At 43.6% G+C, this 18,414-nt stretch overlaps 1 protein-coding gene across 2 annotated transcripts in view; it reads left to right on the top strand.

The window, feature by feature from the left end:
* Positions 1 to 18,414, top strand: part of ZSWIM4 (zinc finger SWIM-type containing 4) — a 45,383-nt gene that overhangs the window by 17,622 nt on the left and 9,347 nt on the right. For both annotated transcript variants that reach the window (XR_016272384.1, XM_089486973.1), the window contains exons 3-9: positions 10,139 to 10,495; positions 12,832 to 12,980; positions 14,427 to 14,577; positions 15,685 to 15,864; positions 16,229 to 16,543; positions 17,222 to 17,359; positions 17,871 to 18,125. Coding sequence is in view for 1 of the 2 variants with exons in the window: in XM_089486973.1 (XP_089343099.1) it covers positions 10,139 to 10,495; positions 12,832 to 12,980; positions 14,427 to 14,577; positions 15,685 to 15,864; positions 16,229 to 16,543; positions 17,222 to 17,359; positions 17,871 to 18,125 (1,545 nt within the window). In the remaining variant the exon portion in view is untranslated. The remainder of the gene's footprint in view (positions 1 to 10,138; positions 10,496 to 12,831; positions 12,981 to 14,426; positions 14,578 to 15,684; positions 15,865 to 16,228; positions 16,544 to 17,221; positions 17,360 to 17,870; positions 18,126 to 18,414) is intronic.

Genomic DNA, 18,414 nt, shown 5'->3' with positions numbered 1-18,414 from the left:
TTCCAAAAGCTTTGTAAATTCTAGGCCAGTCCAAGTATTGCAGAGCAGTAGTGTTTAAAAAATGCAGCCAGACGGCCTGGTGAGGTGGTGAGACACCGGCTGGATAACAGTTGGATTTTCATTGTATCACTCTGAACAGTTTGAATGAAAGTGACCCAGTATTTCTTATGATGATTGGCAGGGCCATGGCTTAGGGCTCAAAGTCAAGGCAGGTTGAGGAACCTTTGACCCTACAGTTGGCTTTCTATATCCACGGATTCTTTATCCATGGATCCAAGCATCCACAGCTTGAAAATACTAATAAAATACATAAATTCCAAAAAGCAAACCTTGATTTTTGCCATTTCATATAAAGGACACTACTTTACTATGCCACTATATTTAATAGGATTTGAGAATCCAGGGATTTTGGTATCCACGGAGGATCCTGGAACCAAACCCCAGCGGATACCATGGATCTACTGTATTTATATTTGGCCTATCATTCCCATCAGACCCAGCCAGCATGTTCAGTGCTAAGGGATTGTGAAAGCTGTAGACCAAAACATCTGGAGGGACAAAGGTTTCCCGGCCCTGGTCTAAGGCACACTATGCTGTATGAAGACCCCATGGTATTTTTGAAGTTATTTCACAACTTGCCCTGTGTTCAACTTCAGTTCATCAGCTTCCAACCTGGGGCAAGCCAGATTTCATCACAACATTGCCCGCAAGCAGGTGCATTTCAGAAAGCAGCCTCCAGAAGGAGTTTTGTGTTGCTTAAGCTATGGAGCTGAATTGCTGGCTACAGAATAAGGCAGAATGTTCCAGGAATCTGTATCTAATTTCCAGAAAATCCTTTCCTATTCCAAATATGGTGGCCAAACAGTCATCTCAAAGAGATCCGTCCATCCTGTGTTAATCTCCAGTTTTGGGATGGCTATACCTTGGCTCCCTGGGCTGTTTAGCCATCTGCAGGCTGTGAACTGTGTGTGGGAGAAATGTTTAGAAAATGTATTTCCTGGCATAGTCCATGCAGACTGTAGATTGTGCTTTTTTTTGGTAGGCAGTAAATCCTGCCTGCTCTGTGCCTGGGTTAAAAGTTTCCTGCAATATTTCCTAGTTTTTCATAGGTTACATTGAAAGAATAGACCCTGAGGCAGATTTTGTACTTGACTAGGGTGGGAGTTGGAGACTACAACTTTCTCAGAGTGCCGTCATGGATTCCAGAAGTTCAAAATGTCTGGAAGAGATGATTGAGCAGTGTATTGAAATGTTTAGGAGAAGCATTAAGGAAGAGACTCTGAAGGCACGGTGCAAAATGTGTATAAAGTGTGGAATAAATCTCATTTTTCACATTTTGCATAAAGAAAAAGATTTCCTGCTGCCCTGAGGCCTGGTCTTTCAACTGTACATTATAAACTAACATTTTCTCCATTTAGCCTCCTGACAGAATCTGTGCAATAACCAGACAATGCACTATGACTATTGGAATATGGATGCTAGGATAAAACATTGTCGGCTTCACCTCCTCTTCTTCTGATGGTATTCATAGTACCTTGCCACATTATTTATGTTCCATTTTTTATTCTGTGTAAAGTAATTGAGATTCAGTACTTGGACATTTCAGAATTTCTTTAAGAATTACATTTTCATTATTTTTTTCCTTGTGGAAAACTCTCTTTCTGTAACCTTATTTACAAAAAGTAACAAAAGCAAAATTAACAGGTTCAACTGTCTAATGGGAAATATATCAGTATTATTATCATTATTATTTTGGCTGAGGATATATTATCCAAACCAGTTTGGTGTAGTAGTTTGGGTGTTCGACTATGACTCTGGGTACCAGGGTTTGAATCCCCTGCACAGCCATAGAAACCCATCAGGTGACCTTGGGCAAGGCACACTCTCTCAGCCCCTCAGAGAAAAGCAAAGGCAAATCCCCTTTGAAAAAATCTGGCTAGCAAGATCCCATCTAGGTTTAGGGTTGCCATAAGTTGGAAGTGAATTGAAAGCACACAACAACAATAAAATATAAATCAGGGAAATACTACCTTCCTTTTACATGTAAATATTTACATTTTAAAAAATCATGAATTGATTTTACAACATTTTTTTTTATTATTAAAGGTAAGCAAAAATATAAACAAATTCTTAATGGAAGTATTTTAAAATGTTGACGCACTGACTCCATCTACAAATCAAAATGAAAGCAGGGCAAAACTAATGCAATATGGAGAGTAGTATATAGTGGTTTGAGTGCTACACTAAGACACTGGGAGATGACGGTTTGAATCCCTGCCTGACCATGAAAACCTGCTGGGTGACCTTGGGTAGGTCACACTCTCTCAGCCTCAGAGGAAGGCAAAAACAAACCTCCTCTGAATATATTCTGCCAGTAAAACCCAGTCATAGGTTTGCTTTATGGTCACCATACATCAGAAACTATTCAAAGCCATACAACAACAGCAGCAACGATACTGTGAATAAGGCTGCTTTTGGAGAAGGAGGGAAAATGTTCTATTCGAATAGTATATTGTTTGACAGTTACACAGATTGTTATGTGAAGTAAAGGAATTATAATGTGAAATTGAAAGATCATGCTTTGTGGCTAGATGAAATCCCCCCCCCCCCTTTATTTGCAATAAACATCTTGTGCCATCTATGCGGCCTGTCTTTTAGTGTGTTCCTACAAATTCTTTCAGTGCATTGCAGATCTTGATATAGTTTGAACCTTCTGTAGCTCAGATTGTGGAAAAACATTTCAAGTTATAACCCAGAACAAACAGGGCACATATCTAATTCTCCTTCCTTTTGTTTAAATGTGTTCCATCAGCAATTCCAGGAAAGTATGTGGAAGGCTTTTAAGCCAAAGAGAGACTGATGGGTTATTACCTATAACACAAAAATATCTTTAAAATAGTTCACACTTGTCAATTTATGTACATCTAAAAATACTACAGTAAGATTCACTATGGATAACAGTATTATGCAGTGTAGTGGTTTGGGTGTCAGGTTAGGGCTGTGGAAACCAGTGTTTGAATCTTCACTCAACCATGGAAATCCACTGGGTGACCTTGGGCAAGTCACACACTCTCAGCCTCATGGGAAGGCAAAAGAAAGCACCCTTTGAACAAATCTTGTCAAGAAAACCCTGCAATAGAGTTGCCACAGGTCAGAAATTATGAAGACGCATAACAACAACAGTATCATGATACAATCATTTGTATTGCTTTTCAAAGCTTTCTGTAACATTTTTTCCTCTTTCAGCAGTACCTCAGTTGCAATATGTGATTTAAAATCTCACTCTTTATTAGGAGGCCTACATCTTGCAGTTTCTGACCTACTGTTTAGTTGGAGAGGCAGAGCCTAATTTATAATTCTCTCTTGCTTTTATAATGCACACAAAAGAAAGTATACAGCAGGGCTGGAGACCTAATGTGTGAATGCTTCTTGGCAATTGTATGCCTTTCTCTCTCCCCCCCCCCCAACTGAATTTGAAATCTGTTTTCTATGCCCAGTTCTTTGGCTTAGGGCAACTGAAATAGCTTAAGACAATAGATCCTTAATGCTTTTAAGCGTTTGTCATCCATTCTTCTTTTAACAATCCAAAAAGGTCTTCTCCATTTTCTGTCTTTTTAGCAGCTCCCCAAGCCTTTATGTCATGTCTTCCAAAGAGAGCTTAGTCTAACCCAGAGTGAGTATTGCTAAGATGCACAGAATGGAATGAGAAAATTCCAAGTACATCCTAAATGCTGCTTTCACTGGAAAACGCCTTTGACTGTCTTAGCTTTGGCAGATTCATATCCATGGTGACTTCTTGTACATATGAGCAATCCTGATCAGGAATGGACCAGGAAGAGGAGGAATGAGGCAGAGGTCTTTTCCCTCTAGCTACCAGTGGAATGTGTGAAACTCATACAGTGAATGGCAAGGTGGTCCCAGGCTTGCATTCACCTTCAAGCCATAGTATTAGAAACTTTGTCTTTTGAGAGCCTTGGCAAGTAATGCCAGCCAGGGCTGGCTTTAAGCATAGTGAAGCAACTGCTTCAGGTAGCAGCTGCCTAATAAGCAGCTGTCACAGTTTGCCATCCATTTCCTGTGAGCTCCTTCTTCATTACCTCTTCTGGAAGACAGGAGTGAATGTGCCACACACATTGCCCTGTGTTTCTTACATTAACCTGTTGCCCTCCAGTGTGATGAACCACATGCTATTCTCTTGGCCAAGAAAGGATTAACTATCAGTCTAGCTGACTTCTGTATATAAAATGGGTGCCAGTGCCATCTTGACTTTTGCCTTGAGCAGCAAAATATTAATCATCATTTAAATTGAACCATTACACTCGGTCTAAGTGGATCACAGTCTAGGCCTTTCCTGGGGCTCCTTTCCTTTCTTCTTAATGATTGTCAAGTTTCAAGGTTTCATTAGAGCTTGCAGGGTTTTAGCTGACTCGTGTGTGTGTGTGTGTGTGTGTGTGTGTGTGTGTGTTCGTTCCTTCAAGTTCTGACTTTATGTCAACCACATGCATTTCATAGAGTTTTTAAAGGCAAGAAATACATAGAGGTGGTTTTGCATACCAAAGGGTAAGAATAAATTTGTGACATAAAGAGGTCAGGCTGTTTTTACTTGGTGTGATAGCTTTTGTTGTTGGGTCTTTCCTGAATATCCAGCAATTTCTCAAGTTCAGAGTTTCTTCCACTGGCACTCCAAGTACCACCCTTTGCTCCCACAGGGCTGGGACATAGCTTGGCTCTTACCCTACTGTGCTCTGTGCAAGCCTGGCACAGGCCCATGATGGGCCTTGGGCTGGTGAACTATATTGCCCCGTACTCTAATCCCTATTCATGCATACATAGCATTTGCATATATCCATGTAGAGTCAAAGAAACCAATACAGCAATGCGAGTGGGGGTGGCTGTGGAGGGACATCACTGTCTCTGGTTTCCTGCAAACAAAAGATTGTGCAGCCTCTATTGTGGGCAAATTGTGTGAAGGACTCTCCTTAAATACAAAGAGAAGTGGAGCTTCTCAGATCCTGATGTCATATAGTTTTCCTGCCCTTGATGTCCACAGTTGAAGGTGGAGGCTTACATGGGAAAAGTCTACATGTCTGCATATAAGTGGTCCAGCACTTTTTATCATTTCCATGCAATTCTGTTAACAGCAAAAACCACAAAGTCACATGATGCCTTAAGGATGCACACTTGAAAATGTGGGAGCCAAACTGAATTACTTGCCAGTGGGCTGTACAAACATATTTCCACTTCTCAGTATCAACTAAAAAGGGCCCAGTTTAAAAGAAATTGCACTTGATTGCTTTGCAGGGACATCACCCTGGTCATCTTGTGACCGAGTGAGATCTGCCCAGTTCTTTCCTCATCTGTTATTTTCAGTGCTTGAGTCTTTTGCTAATAATATCAAAATCTAGTTTCAGAGAGTGACTTAACTCCTTGCACTTTAGGATTTCATTCAGTATTTGTTGCTCTTCTTGATTATGCCATCCAGCTCAGCTTCCTGATCCTGTTTTTCTGGAAATAATGGCTTATAACATCTGGCCATCTTTAGATTCCAAAGGCATCAAATAGAAATATAAATGCTAGAAAAGTTGCTTCTTTGAACTACAGCTCCTAGTGTTGGCTGGGTGATTCTGGGAGTTGTGGTCCCCAAAAATAACTTTTCTAGGCTCTGTAAAAATATTGATTAAAGTAGGCCACCATGATAATGTCTGAGAGGCTGCATTGGTCACACTGCTTCAGCTTAGACGTTGCTGTTATAATACAACCCCTCTTTCCATTTTTCATTTAACCCTTAACAATTTCACTGTAGACATAAGGATGCAGAACTGTTGGATATTTTGAACCAGAACTATCACCACTGGCCAAGTTGACTGGGACTTCTGGGAAATGATGTACTGAAGATCCATGGACTCCCCACACTGCCGTAGATGAGTGTGTTGAGTGACAAGAGCAGTGCGCTGATGTGAAAAATAGCAAAAGCCATTCATTAGTGATAACAAATTTCTCCAGTGCAGTTTTCCCGGACTTCTCAATCTCAATGGATGCTCTTGCTAGTCCACAAGGGGGGTTACAAGAACAGGAGACTATTCCACCTTCACACCCGACACCCACATATACCCTTAAGACCCCTCCTGCATTCAGACTGATTTTCATAGACCATGAATTTGTTGTAATCTTTGAAAACTGTAAAATTCAGTACCATCAGTCAGTGGCTATCTTACACCTTGTAGTGAGATTTGTCTCTAAATTGTGCTTCTTGTAGAGAAGTACATCTTTTAAAAATCTATATTGACCCCTTGTGTCCGTCTTACTACAAAAGGATAATCCACATTTAACCACATTTATTATAAGAAGTGTATGGTGTGTCTTTTCTTGTAATTTTATAAGCTTCCATTTTATATCCCTTTGCAAACCAGACTAAATCCCTGGTTTATAAATTCTGATTCCTCTGAGAGCAGTAACCAAGAGCCTGGGAATACATGGTAAAATTAAATTGTAGGATTAACTTCTTTGATTGTACCAGCCCAGGAATTAACATCATGTGTCCCATCTCATTTTTGGGACACATGATGGAACCCCGTCTATTAATTTACTTGTCTGTTAAAACATAGGAAATCATGTTCTAGGAAATGTGGCCCTCCTTTAAATAAAGCTGCATGGCATTCCATACTTTGGTTGTCTTTAAAATGCTTTTTCCAACGAATAATTGCAAATGGATTTCCAGCCACTTCCGCTGCCAGCAGAAGCAGGTGGTGTGGCCTCAGCGGGTTAATCCAGAAAGCTTCCAGAGTTGCTCAAGCCTGTACTAGCAGAAGAAGTCAAGCAGGAATGAATGGACTGCATGTACTAGCATGGAGCTCATCCACAGTCAGCCAGTATTCGCAAGGATCACATTCATACTGATAGGTCCAAACATGCCCAATGTTGTAAATGTGGATGTGCCATATATTTATATGTTTACGCTACACCGTTTGCCTTTAAAAAAGTACAATTTCACTGTGGCTAGAGCCAGAAACACTAAACTAGTGCATAACATGCTATGAATTAGGGTTTTCTAGATGTGGTGTTGGGCCTAAATACCCATCTGATCTTGGGAGCTAAGTAGGGTCAGGTCTGGTTAGCACTTGGGTGGGAGAATGCCATTGAATATCAGGTGCTGTGGGCTATATTCCAGAGGAAGGAACTGACAAACCACCTCTGAGTATTCTTTGCCCTAAGAAAAAACTGAAATTCATGGGGTCGCCATAAGTTCAGACACACACACACACACACACTCACTCACTCACTCACTCACTGCATGTGTTTCTCCGGAGCATATGCCATTGATGATTTTAGGCCTGGGCTGTAGTAGAATGGAACGAAAATCTACATTTTGTTGAGTTCTGCTTCTGTTTTGTCCTTCCCAGACACTGGAAAAGTTATTTTTGGATTACATCTCCCACAATGGTTTTCAGAGAGTTCTAGTCTAAAAGAGCAAGTAGAATGAAGTTTTGGTCTGGTTGTTTTTTATTTATTTTTCTGTCTGGATTTTTCTTTCTATTTATAGCTATGTGTGTAGCTGGCAACTTTCCCGCTGCTGAAGAGGTGAAGGTGTGTTGCTGGGTGTGGATCTGGACTTGGCAGGTAGCATGAGTCACCTGCTAGCCCTTATTGCCTTTATTGCCAAGCTCGCAGTACCAGCAGGGTATCCTTTCTCTTTGCAGCTATGGTCAGTGACGCAGCAAAGGGTGCAGGCGGGGCATAATGGAGCCCAACTGGTTTAGTGAGGATGCCCTGCTTTCGTCACGTGTGACTCAATTGACTTGGTCAATACATCCAAAGAACCCCGCCCATGACACACCATGCTGAGGTCTCTTCCTCCACCTCTCTTGCTCAGGGCTGTACATGTGTGGGAGAGGGAGACACATGGCTGGCACCTCTTCCAGAAAACATGAAGATGAAGGTACTGCAGAACTGCAGTCGAGCTTTACTAAGAGCCCATTGAAATCCACCACCTATGGAAATGGATAGACTAACAGCACTTATTAAAGAAAAAAACAACTAATAACTGGGAGGCTCAATGGGAGCCAGTGCTAAGATTTTGTGAAAGGAGATGGACTAAAAATTAGTAATCAAGAGAAACAGTACAATAATCAAACATTTTTATCGGTACTTTACTAATTTACAACATAAAACTTCAAAATTATAGAATACTTTTAACCTAGGGGAAATATGAAATAGAAGACAGTTTACAGTACAGTTAACAAGTAACTAATAAGGATTCAGAAATCAATACGAAACTGGTAATTAGAAATAAATATAATGAATATGACTATGGATGAGGACATGACAACTGATTACATAGCGAAGAAACTTATAATGGAGAGGTGGAAGGGTTAGATCCTTCCAGTGATAATAAAGAAGAAAGAAGAACTTAGCTGATAATTAAGATGAACCCAACAACATTGATTGTGAGGGTACAGGAGGGGAGGGAGGGGGAAAATATGTGTAATTTGTACATGTAAATATATGTAGCTGTATTTGTATATATGATAATGTGGAAGATGGACGGATGTTATTTTATTGGGAGGGGGGTTTACAAAATCTACCACCTATAACCTTCCAGAAGAAGCAGCTGATGTTTTTGAAAAGTCATGTTTGTTGGGGAAAAGTCCAATTTTTGGATGAGGGTAACCTTGAGCCAGAGATACAGGAGGAGGCTGGGGTCTGCAAAAAAAAAAAAAAGATGCCATGGGCTGCATACACTCTTTGTGTCCACCCTCCTCAACCTTAAAGGTACTAAGTTCCCTGAGTTTTGGGTTGTTTTGCTTGAAGATATGGATCTGCTGGTTAGGAGCACAACCTGCCCTGCTTGTGGCTGCACATCCTTTGAAGGATTAGACATCCAGTTTGAGAGTGCTCTTGGGGACGACATTGCTCCTGGACAACCAGGTGGTGGTCGTGGCCAGGAGCACATTTGCCCAGGTTCAGCTAGCCCAACTGCTGTGTTCTTTCCAGGTAAGTCAGAGCTGCCCAGAGTGCTCCATGTCTTGATTACTGTAAAATGGTCTCATGGAAAGGGTATACTTAAAGTGATCTTAAACTATAGCTGGTACATAACATGACTGTCAACCTGTTCTCTGGTTTGGGTTTTTATAGACCTGATAGTACCATTGTTGAAACAGCTTCTTGGGTGTTCTATTTGTTTCTAAGTCACCTTCACAGTGCTGGTTCTGTCCAGAGTCTTCATTCTCTAAGGTCCTGTTTTGTGTTTCACTTCCTAGAGAGGTAAGATTGGTAGAAACTATAAACAGAGACAACTTATTCCAGCTATGGGAAGAAGCAGTGAGATGGCTGGGAAAATCTCTACTGCTCTTCTAAACCTTCAGTGATTTATGTTGCTTTTAGATTTCAGAAGGCTTCTCATGCTTTTGTTATGTATTTTATTCGTTTTGTTCTTATATTTGTTTAGGATTTTTAAATTTTATGGTGTTTGAGGTATTGTAAATTGCCTTGAGTGCAGATTGAGTGGAGTAAGAAGATTAGAAATATTTTAAATCAGTAAATAAGCCCATGCTATTCCTTTCCCATACTGAGCATGAGCAGAATGAAGGCTAACTGACTGGATTCCTGTCCTGTTACTCCACAGTTTCTGCTCACTGCACAGTTGGTATCAAGACTTAGTTATTATGTTCATGACTAAACACTGCTGCCTCTGACGATGCCCTTGGCCAACAGGGACATTGATTTGGCTTTTGTGACACTTCCTTGCTCAGCCAGAGTTTATTAGTTCTGTTTCTACCTTGTATTCCCTCCAGTGAGCTCAAAGCAGCATGCATGCTTTATCCTGTGAAGGAGATCAGGTGGAATAAGAATGTGACTCGCCAAAGGCCACCCCCTATGTTTCATGGCTCTGTAGTGGATTTGAGTCTGTATTTCCCATACCCCAAGCCAATACTTGCTGGGATATTCTGTCAGTGCTCTAAGACTCGATAGATAACTGTGACTCAACTCACAGTCCTGTTCACATTAATAATAATCATTCTTGCTGTTCCTTGATTTTGACCATTTAATGTATGATGGACTGTTTACTGGGAGCAGTCCCTTAGTGTGCTTACAAGCTGTTTCTTGTCTTACCCTTCTCCTTGTTTTAAAAATCATACAGGTTTCCATCTAAGTGGCATTGTAACAGAGCCACCAGGCCCCAGTGAACCCGAGCACAGTTATCACGTCTCCATCAGCTTTGACCGCTGCAAGATCACATCGGTGAGCTGTGCCTGTGACAACCGAGACATCTTCTATTGTGCCCACGTGGTAGCCTTGTCATTACACCGCATCCGACATGCTCGCCAGGTGGAGTTGCGCCTGCCCATCTCTGAAACCTTGTCACAGATGAACCGGGACCAGCTTCAGAAGTTTGTACAGTACTTGATCAGTGCCCACCATACAGAGGTGCTGCCGACGGCTCAAAGGCTTGCTGATGAGATTCTGTTGCTTGGCTCTGAGATAAACCGAGTACATGGTATGGAGCTCTGCTTGAGTCCCTTGGAGAGACAATAATAGGAGGTGGGAGGCAAGGCCAGAGAAGAGTTCTTGTTTTGAACTACAACTCCCAGAATCATCTGTCAAGCATGGTTATGAGTTTTAGATAGTTGTAGTCCAAAAATCCCAACTGCCTTCCATGTTCTGGTCAGATTGTAGGGAATAGCTTTAGGTACAGCTGCAGTCCTTGGGCTGTCAGCATCCCTGACTTCCCCTTTCCCTATTTCTTATTGATGCAGTTGAGCTGCAGATGGGCAAGAGTGGCTGCTGAAAAAGAATTCAGAATTTCTTGGCCGTGAGTAAGGCCAAAAATCTGCTTCACCAAGGTATACAACCATATGCGTAACTGTAAATGGACAAAGCTACTTACATACAAAATAAAACATGTTGGAGTGGAGTAGCCATACCAGTGAAAACTGGTATTTTGCTGCCTGAGTTTTCCATCTGAGCAGCATTATAATGGTGAACACTTCTTTCTAATACTCATGAGTGTCCACTTTGTTTAGAGTGCAAACTGCAACTCCTGAAATCTCTGCTAATAGCCCCTGAATTAGTCCAATTTGTGACAAGGCCGAAATGTGTTGAGCTTTTTAAGATAATAAAGTTTGTATAGCGTCCCCATGAAAGCTTCTTATAAAATGCATTCAGGGATGGTTTTTAAAACTGTACCATCCTCCACTTTTTTATGATTTCCATTTTATTGGCCAAACTTAGAGATCTGTGATTTTTTTTAACATGCTGTGGGTAGCTTATGAGGTAGTCTTATCTGCTCTCCCCTGTTTTCTCTGTTTTGCTCTTCATACATGCTTAGTAAGTAAAGGAATTTAGAGGCAGCTGCTGTTTATGTTCTCTGTTGTAGGCAAGCAGACATAGCTTTTACAGCTCAGGCGTATTACATTGTTTACTGTAGGTATGCTGCTGCAAACAGACACTGAAAGTCTGTTTCTCTAGCCTTGCTTCACCATCCTCCCAATGCCAATGCTTCAAAAAAAAAAAAAAAAAAAAAAAAGCTTTGAGGTAGACAGAGGACAAGAAGAAAGTGAGGGCAGGTGACATAAAGACTTCGTAAAAAGGAACTTCTTTGTCAGATAATTTGTTAACAGAGGTATGCAGCAGATGTGATAAAAAAAAATCTCAGGATCATCAGCTAATTTTAATTTACATCTCCATGGTAAACAACTCATTTGCTTGCAGTTGCAGTTCTCGCTCTAATTCTCAGATTAGCTCACACATCCCCTAAATTCCCCAGAATTCCTACACTGATTTCAGACTCAGCTTGTGAGTTCCACAAACTTTAGCTCCAGGCTTAATCCTGGTCTTAAACTTTATATTCACAAAGCATTGCGGGCAGAAGATCATGATCAAGAGTAAAGGTGAGCAATTACATAGTAGCTAGGGGTGGATGTACACTGCCAGAGCCCCGCCCCCCATGAGCTTTGCCCCAAAACACCCAGCAAGCCTAAATTGGACATCATAGTAATAGCAATAGCAAGTACATTTCTATACCATTTATCAGTGAACTAGCACTCTCTAAGTGGTTTACAATGTGTCAGCCAATTGCCCCCCAACAAGCTGGGTACTCATTTTACTGACCTACAAAAAGATGGAAAGCTGAGTAGACCTTGGAGCCCTGCCTAGGATCAAACTCACAACCTTGTGGCTGCAGTACTGACATTTAACCATTGTGCCACCAGGGCTCCCTTCTGGTCACCATTTTGAGAGTGACCGTGTAGTAAAACAGAGGTATTAGGGCTAGTTAGTGTTTTGGGAAGCTTCTGGGAAGAGGGTTTTTTTTTCCTGCATTTTAGGGGCTTTCTGCATGATTTGGGAGCAAAAATCCCCTGATAAATCATGCCATTTTTTAAATTGGAAGGATCGGTTGGAGGCCTTGGGGGATTCAAAGGCCAAAAAAATCATGTCTAGTGGCTGCATACAGGCCCTGGGGTGCACTATGCCCTTTCGGATGTGGAGGGAAAACTTCCAGTTTCAGTAATTAAGTTGAAACAAGAATCACTATACTTAGCTACCTCTTTTTTGTTCTAAAAGCAAGGGTTGTCAACCCTTGGTGCTCCTGATGTTTTGGTATTCAACTAGAAGTTGAAGGTAGTATGTCCAATGATGAGGCATGAAGGGAATTGTAGTCCAACAACATCTGGAGGGTCACATGTTCTCCACCCTTTTTCTAGGTCAGGAAAAGCTTGTGGACTGGACAGAGGTGTTGTCTTAATTACTTTCTGCTAAGTCCAGTGCAAGTAACCCTGCTAGTTACAGGCATAGTGTATATGTGGCAATCACATTTTGATTATTTCTTCCCAGGTGCCCCTGACCCTACGGCTGGTGCTGGAATTGAGGATGCAAACTGCTGGCACTTGGATGAGGAGCAGATCCAAGAGCAAGTGAAGCAGCTTCTCTCAAATGGAGGTTACTATGGGGCAAGCAAGCAGCTGCAGTCCATGTTCAATAAGGTAAAGGCTCCTGCTTGTCTATAGCTGGGTGGAAGGTGGGACCTCTAGCTTGTGGAAAGATCTTGTCTTCGCAGGTCCTTCACGCCTTCATCCTGACCAATAGAAGAATTGGTACTGTTTCCAGACACTGAACAGAGATGGTGAAAATTCCTGTTTCAGCTTTCATTCAGGGCCCTTGGGGATGTTTCCCCCATCTAGACATCCAGTTCATGCTAAGGCAGAATTGTGGGAAAATATTAGAGTTGCTGGTAACTGGGGATATGAGATGATGTGTGCAAAATGAACTGACTGCTTTGAACAGTAGCATCACTGCCGACTGCACTGGATGACACCTCATTGGGGCAGTTGCTCACCATTCATCTAAAGATCCACTTTACACCACCCTCTCCCCCTGGTAGAACACTTCTGCTGCCTGTCCATTGCAGCCACTAAGGGTGAGGGTATTAATGCCACCTAGTATCCCCTTCCAGGCTGGGCTGGGAAAGGGACATGGTGGCAGTGATGGCCACACACTCCTTTCCTTCTGGGGAAGGGGAGAGGAGCAGTGTATGGCTACCATTGTTGCCAACACTGCCTACACTTTCCCCAGACAGCAGCTCTGCTAGACCTGGAAGTGACTGCTGGGTGGCAGCAGCACATCACCTTCACCAGTGACTGCAGCAGACGGATGGCAAAGGTGCTGGAAGAGAGAGGAAGGTGGCTGGAAGGGATGCCAGGCAGCTGAGTAGGGCTGGGGAAGGTGGTGTTGTGGACATGTTGGGAGGGCAGATGCTACCACTTTTCCTTTCACTGCCCCCTCCCCTACTCTCTCCCCACAGTTGCTTATCCTGACCATGGGGGGAGGAAGAATTCTACCTGGGGTGTGTGTCTGTTTCTGGGTGTCAGTCCAGGTAGAGCTGTTGCAAGGGCAGTAGCAGTGGTGGCATCCCCCTCCTTTTTCATGCCCCTCCCTCTTTCCCTTCTGCAGGGCTGGGAGTGTCAGTCCTGTTCCCCTCCTGCCATATCTTTGTTCCATGGGAAGAGGGAGGCAACTAAGACCAGAGCCCTTCCTCTGCCAGCAGCTCCCACTCACCGGAGCTGTGGGGTGGCTGCCTGCCTTAAGGCTGACACCATGAGTTACTGCACTGGGGGGACGTCTACCCTAGTGATGCCACTGTCCTTCCTCACAGTGAGAACAGGGAAATGAGCTATGTGATTTGGTGGCAAGTAGGATTTAAGATCAACAGAGCTTGGAAGAGTTGGAGCTTGGACTGCTGCATCCTCTGGAGCTTTTCATCCTCTCTGCCTGGTTGGAGGAAGCTGCTCCAAATAGTGCTGAGGCAAGCATGGTGGAGAGGCCCAAGATGTTCATTCTTCCTTCATGGGTATGCAGTTTTGGCAGACAAGGGGTATACATGTTACGTTGAGATTCTTGAATCTTTTGAATCATGGTATCTCCTTCCCCAGGTGCGGGAAATGCTAAGAATGCGAGACTCAAATGGGGCACGAATGCTCATCCTGATGACAGAGCAGTTCCTGCAGGATCCACGCCTAGCACTTTGGCGACAGCAAGGAGCTGGCATGACTGACAAGTGCCGGCAGCTCTGGGATGAACTAGGTGAGTATTCTGGCCAGTGTAGGAGAGCAGTCTGCCCAAGGGAGTTGCTGGTCATTGTTGTGTCATTCATATCAGAAGAGTTCTGTAAGCTGACACAGAATTCATAGAATCATAGAGTAGGAAGAAACCACAAGGGCCATCCAGTCCAGCCTTCTGCCATGTATATTATCTTTTAAAATAATGCAAGGTTCTAGCCCTTACATGTGGATACTGCCTGGTTGGAGAAAGCTGCTCCAAATAGTGTTGAGGCAAGCATGGTGGGAGAGCCCAAGATGTTCATTGTATGATAGTTAAGGACTATCTTGTCAGCTTTTAAAAGCCAAATTACAATAGAGTGCCATGCTGTATGGCCACTTTAAAAATACTATCTGTTGCTGTACCATAAGATGCCAAACCTGTCTTTGCATAGTATTCTGTAGGGGAAAGCAGGTGAGAAAGCACTTTCGTCAGTTAGTTTGTGATTAAAAAAACAGCACGTAAGCTTCCCAGACTATATAATATCTTATCTCCAGTCAGCAGAGCTTTGAAAAGTTAATTTTGTGACTACAATTTCCAGTATTTCCCAGCCAGAATGGGCAGTGGCTCCTAACCTCTGCCAGTCATTGACTGGAGATAACAGCTTGTTGGCCAAATAAGGGAAACTATGGTGGGCCACATCTAGCCTGCAGGCAAGACCTTTCCTAGTCTAATCCATTAATCCTTGGGTAGAATTCTACCTTGGCTATAAAGATGACATAGAGCTGACATACAACTTAGTTTCCTCTTTTGCTCTCATCTCATCTCCCTACAGCAATGACAAGCCTTCTTAGTTTTGCTGCAGACTGTTTGCTAGATAATATATATCTTACTGTTATCTTTTATTGCATTTTTATCCTATCTTTTTTCCAAGCTAGAGTTCTGTTCTGAGCAGCCTGTGCGAGACTCCCATCCAGACATTCGCCACTGCAAACTTTGCTTAGCCTTTGCATAACTGCAGATTTGTTTGCCTTGAGACCATAACCCTTACACCCCCTTGACCCATTTTGTGTTTAGGTCCCTCCTGTGCATCTTTGAGATTGTGCTTGAATGTTAACCTGGCTGACTGCCGTTTTCCTCTCCCTGCTGCAGGAGCGCTATGGGTATGTGTGGTGCTTAGCCCCCACTGCAAGTTGGAAGAGCGGGCTCTTTGGCTGCAACTTCTCAAGAAGTGGAACAAGCTGGATGTCTGTCCCTTGGAGGAGGGTAACTACTCCTGCGACAGTGTCGGACCTAACAGCACCTTGCCCTCTAACCCAAACCGCAACACAGGTAAGGGACACTTGCTAGAATTGTGCTGCCCCCTAGGGGGAACAAGTCTTATATCCTAGTCCTGATTTTGGTCCTCTCCTGGAATATGATAACTCCATTTTATGAAATATGATGCTGGCATATGATAATCTGAAGGTTTTGGGTTCAAGCCCCATTTTGTCAGATGTCTTATTTTTTAAACCGTGTACTAATGCTAACAGCTGTGGCTGAGCTGCAAATCTGAATATCCCTGTTTCTAATGCTATATGTTGATCAGGTTGAAATGTGTGTTTGGAAGAGATGGGGAATAGAGGTTTCCTTCTGAGCCAAATGATTTCATAGTAAATTTTCACACCTTTGCTTTGAACTATGTCTTCCTTTACAGCTGGCATTCGGCAGACAGTTTTTGGACGTGCCATCAAGGCTGCAGAGCTTCGCTGGGGTGATTGTCACCTGCAGAAGATCCTGAGCAGTGACTGCTATGGTGTCTCTTTGAAAAGTGGCAGCGACAAGCTGGGCTTTGACCCTCAGGGCCACCCACTCTGGCTGGGAGATGCTTTCCCCATGGCCTGTGCTCGAGTGGATGCCTTACGCTCCCACGGCTACCCTCGTGAGGCCTTGCGCCTGGCAGTGGCTGTTGTCAATGCCATGCGCTTGCAGCGACGTCATCAGCTGGAGAGCTACAAGCAGCAGAAGAAAGGCAAGAAGGAGGCCTAGTGGGGCTTGGTGTAAGGGAGGCTGGTTGCAAGAGGCCTACCATCAGTTCTCTTTGCTGGGATGGGAGGTGATAGAGAGGCAGGCAAGCTCAGTAAAAGAACACAAGGCACTCTCTGCATGCACAGGGCTCTGAAAGTCTTCAGGTACAAAAATGGGGAAAAGAGCCACTGGAACTTGGAGAAGGGTAGTGGTGGGGCTTCCCTTTGACTGTGTGCAGTTACCATCTTCTCCTTTTTGGGTATTCCCAAGGGCAGAATCTTAAGCAGAGCCATAGTGAACTCAGTGGTAGCAAGCTGACATTTACTGGTGTGGATCCCTTTTTATTTAAAGCATCAGAGGGCTCAGTTTTTTTGGGAAGGAAAGAGCACAGCTCAATGTTTTAATCTTCCAGATGCCTTGCACTAAACTTGCACAGTCCCTAACTGCTAGCAGTTCTGGCTGCAGTGTGTGAGAGCTGAAATCCAAAACATCTGGAAGGCCATAAATTCTCCACTCACTTGTGGATGTAAGCAGTGGATCTTGGGTTTGTCTCCCCTTACTCTCTTCTCTGCCCATTGTAGGTGTCTGTCATTTCACTGGGACTTTGAGCATGTAGAATTGTTTCCATTTGCCTTGCTAGTCCTCAGAGTTTGGGTTCTGATTAATCTTTTCCCTCTTTTAGAACTCCTGCACAAAGGGACAACTAGCATTACCAACCTAGAGGGATGGGTAGGACATCCTCTGGACCCTATTGGTTGCCTCTGCCGCACCTTTTTGGAGGCCTGCCGGACAGATGATGAAGGACTGGCCCTATATCCAGGTACTGGGAGAGTTTGGGGAGAGAACAACAACATCAAGTTAGTGAGTTTGTATAGATGGAAGGAGGCTCATTCCTTTGCAGCACTGAGCACTGCTGTGCCAGTGACCTACTCCTCCAGTCTATATTAGCAGTCTGATAATGAGGGAATGCTTTCCCTAACAGGGAAATGGTTCAAAGCATGGGTTTTTGTTTTCCTCAAGGATTTTGTGGATGTTAGGCTGTATTTGTGCAGGAGCTTTCCATTTGCCTATCAGGGCTACAATGTGATTGCACAAGATCTTGTATGATTGCACAAGATTATCCAGGAGAGATGGAGGATGGAGCTTGAAAAAATTGAGTGAGAGACCATGCTGTCTAGGGGATACTCAGAGTTATAGTCTCAAAGGAAGTTGTACTGGGGTCTTCCTAAGCATTAACATGTGCTTGCAGGGCCAGTTGGTTGTTCTGTTTCCACCTTCTACTCAGTGGTGCTATCCTTGTTGCCCCCACCCCATTCTGCCCCGCTCTCCAGATTCCACAGCAGAGCCTAAGAAGGCCCTCTATCAGCACATTCCTGTACCCTCGAGTCCTGGTGAGTCGTACTTCATGCTGGCCTTAGAGGTGTCGCTTCTGGGGCTTGGACAGCAGAGGTCTATGCCGGAGGGGCTGTATGCTCAGGATAAGGTGGTGCGCAGTGAGGAGCAGCTGATTAGCCTCCTGGAGGAGATGGAGCTGGACGAGCGACTGGTACCAGTACTCCGCAAACAAGCAGCTTTGCTCCTGGATGGTAAGTGAGTGACTGATGGCTTGCCTTTTAGTTCCCAAAAAAGAGGCACCCCAGCACTGTAACCTCCCACTGTGTGACTAAAGATGAGATGGGAGGAAGCAGCATGGGTTAACCAAGTTGGTGGGATGTTATGCAGGAGAGCGTGCGAAGAGCATCTCAATTATGTCAGGGAAGGGGAACACCTGCAGGTGAAGTTCAAGACCTATCATCCTTGACCACTGGCCATCATCCTTGACCACTGGGTTTAGGGCCAATAGGAGTTTCAGTCTAGTAGCATCTAAAGGTTCTT

This window comes from Sceloporus occidentalis, unplaced genomic scaffold (assembly GCF_023333645.1).
Source record: "Sceloporus occidentalis isolate IW3139 unplaced genomic scaffold, rSceOcc1.0.p SCAF_1, whole genome shotgun sequence".
NCBI classification, from domain to species: Eukaryota; Metazoa; Chordata; class Lepidosauria; order Squamata; family Phrynosomatidae; genus Sceloporus; species Sceloporus occidentalis.
This window is presented reverse-complemented; position numbering and strand designations above follow the sequence as displayed.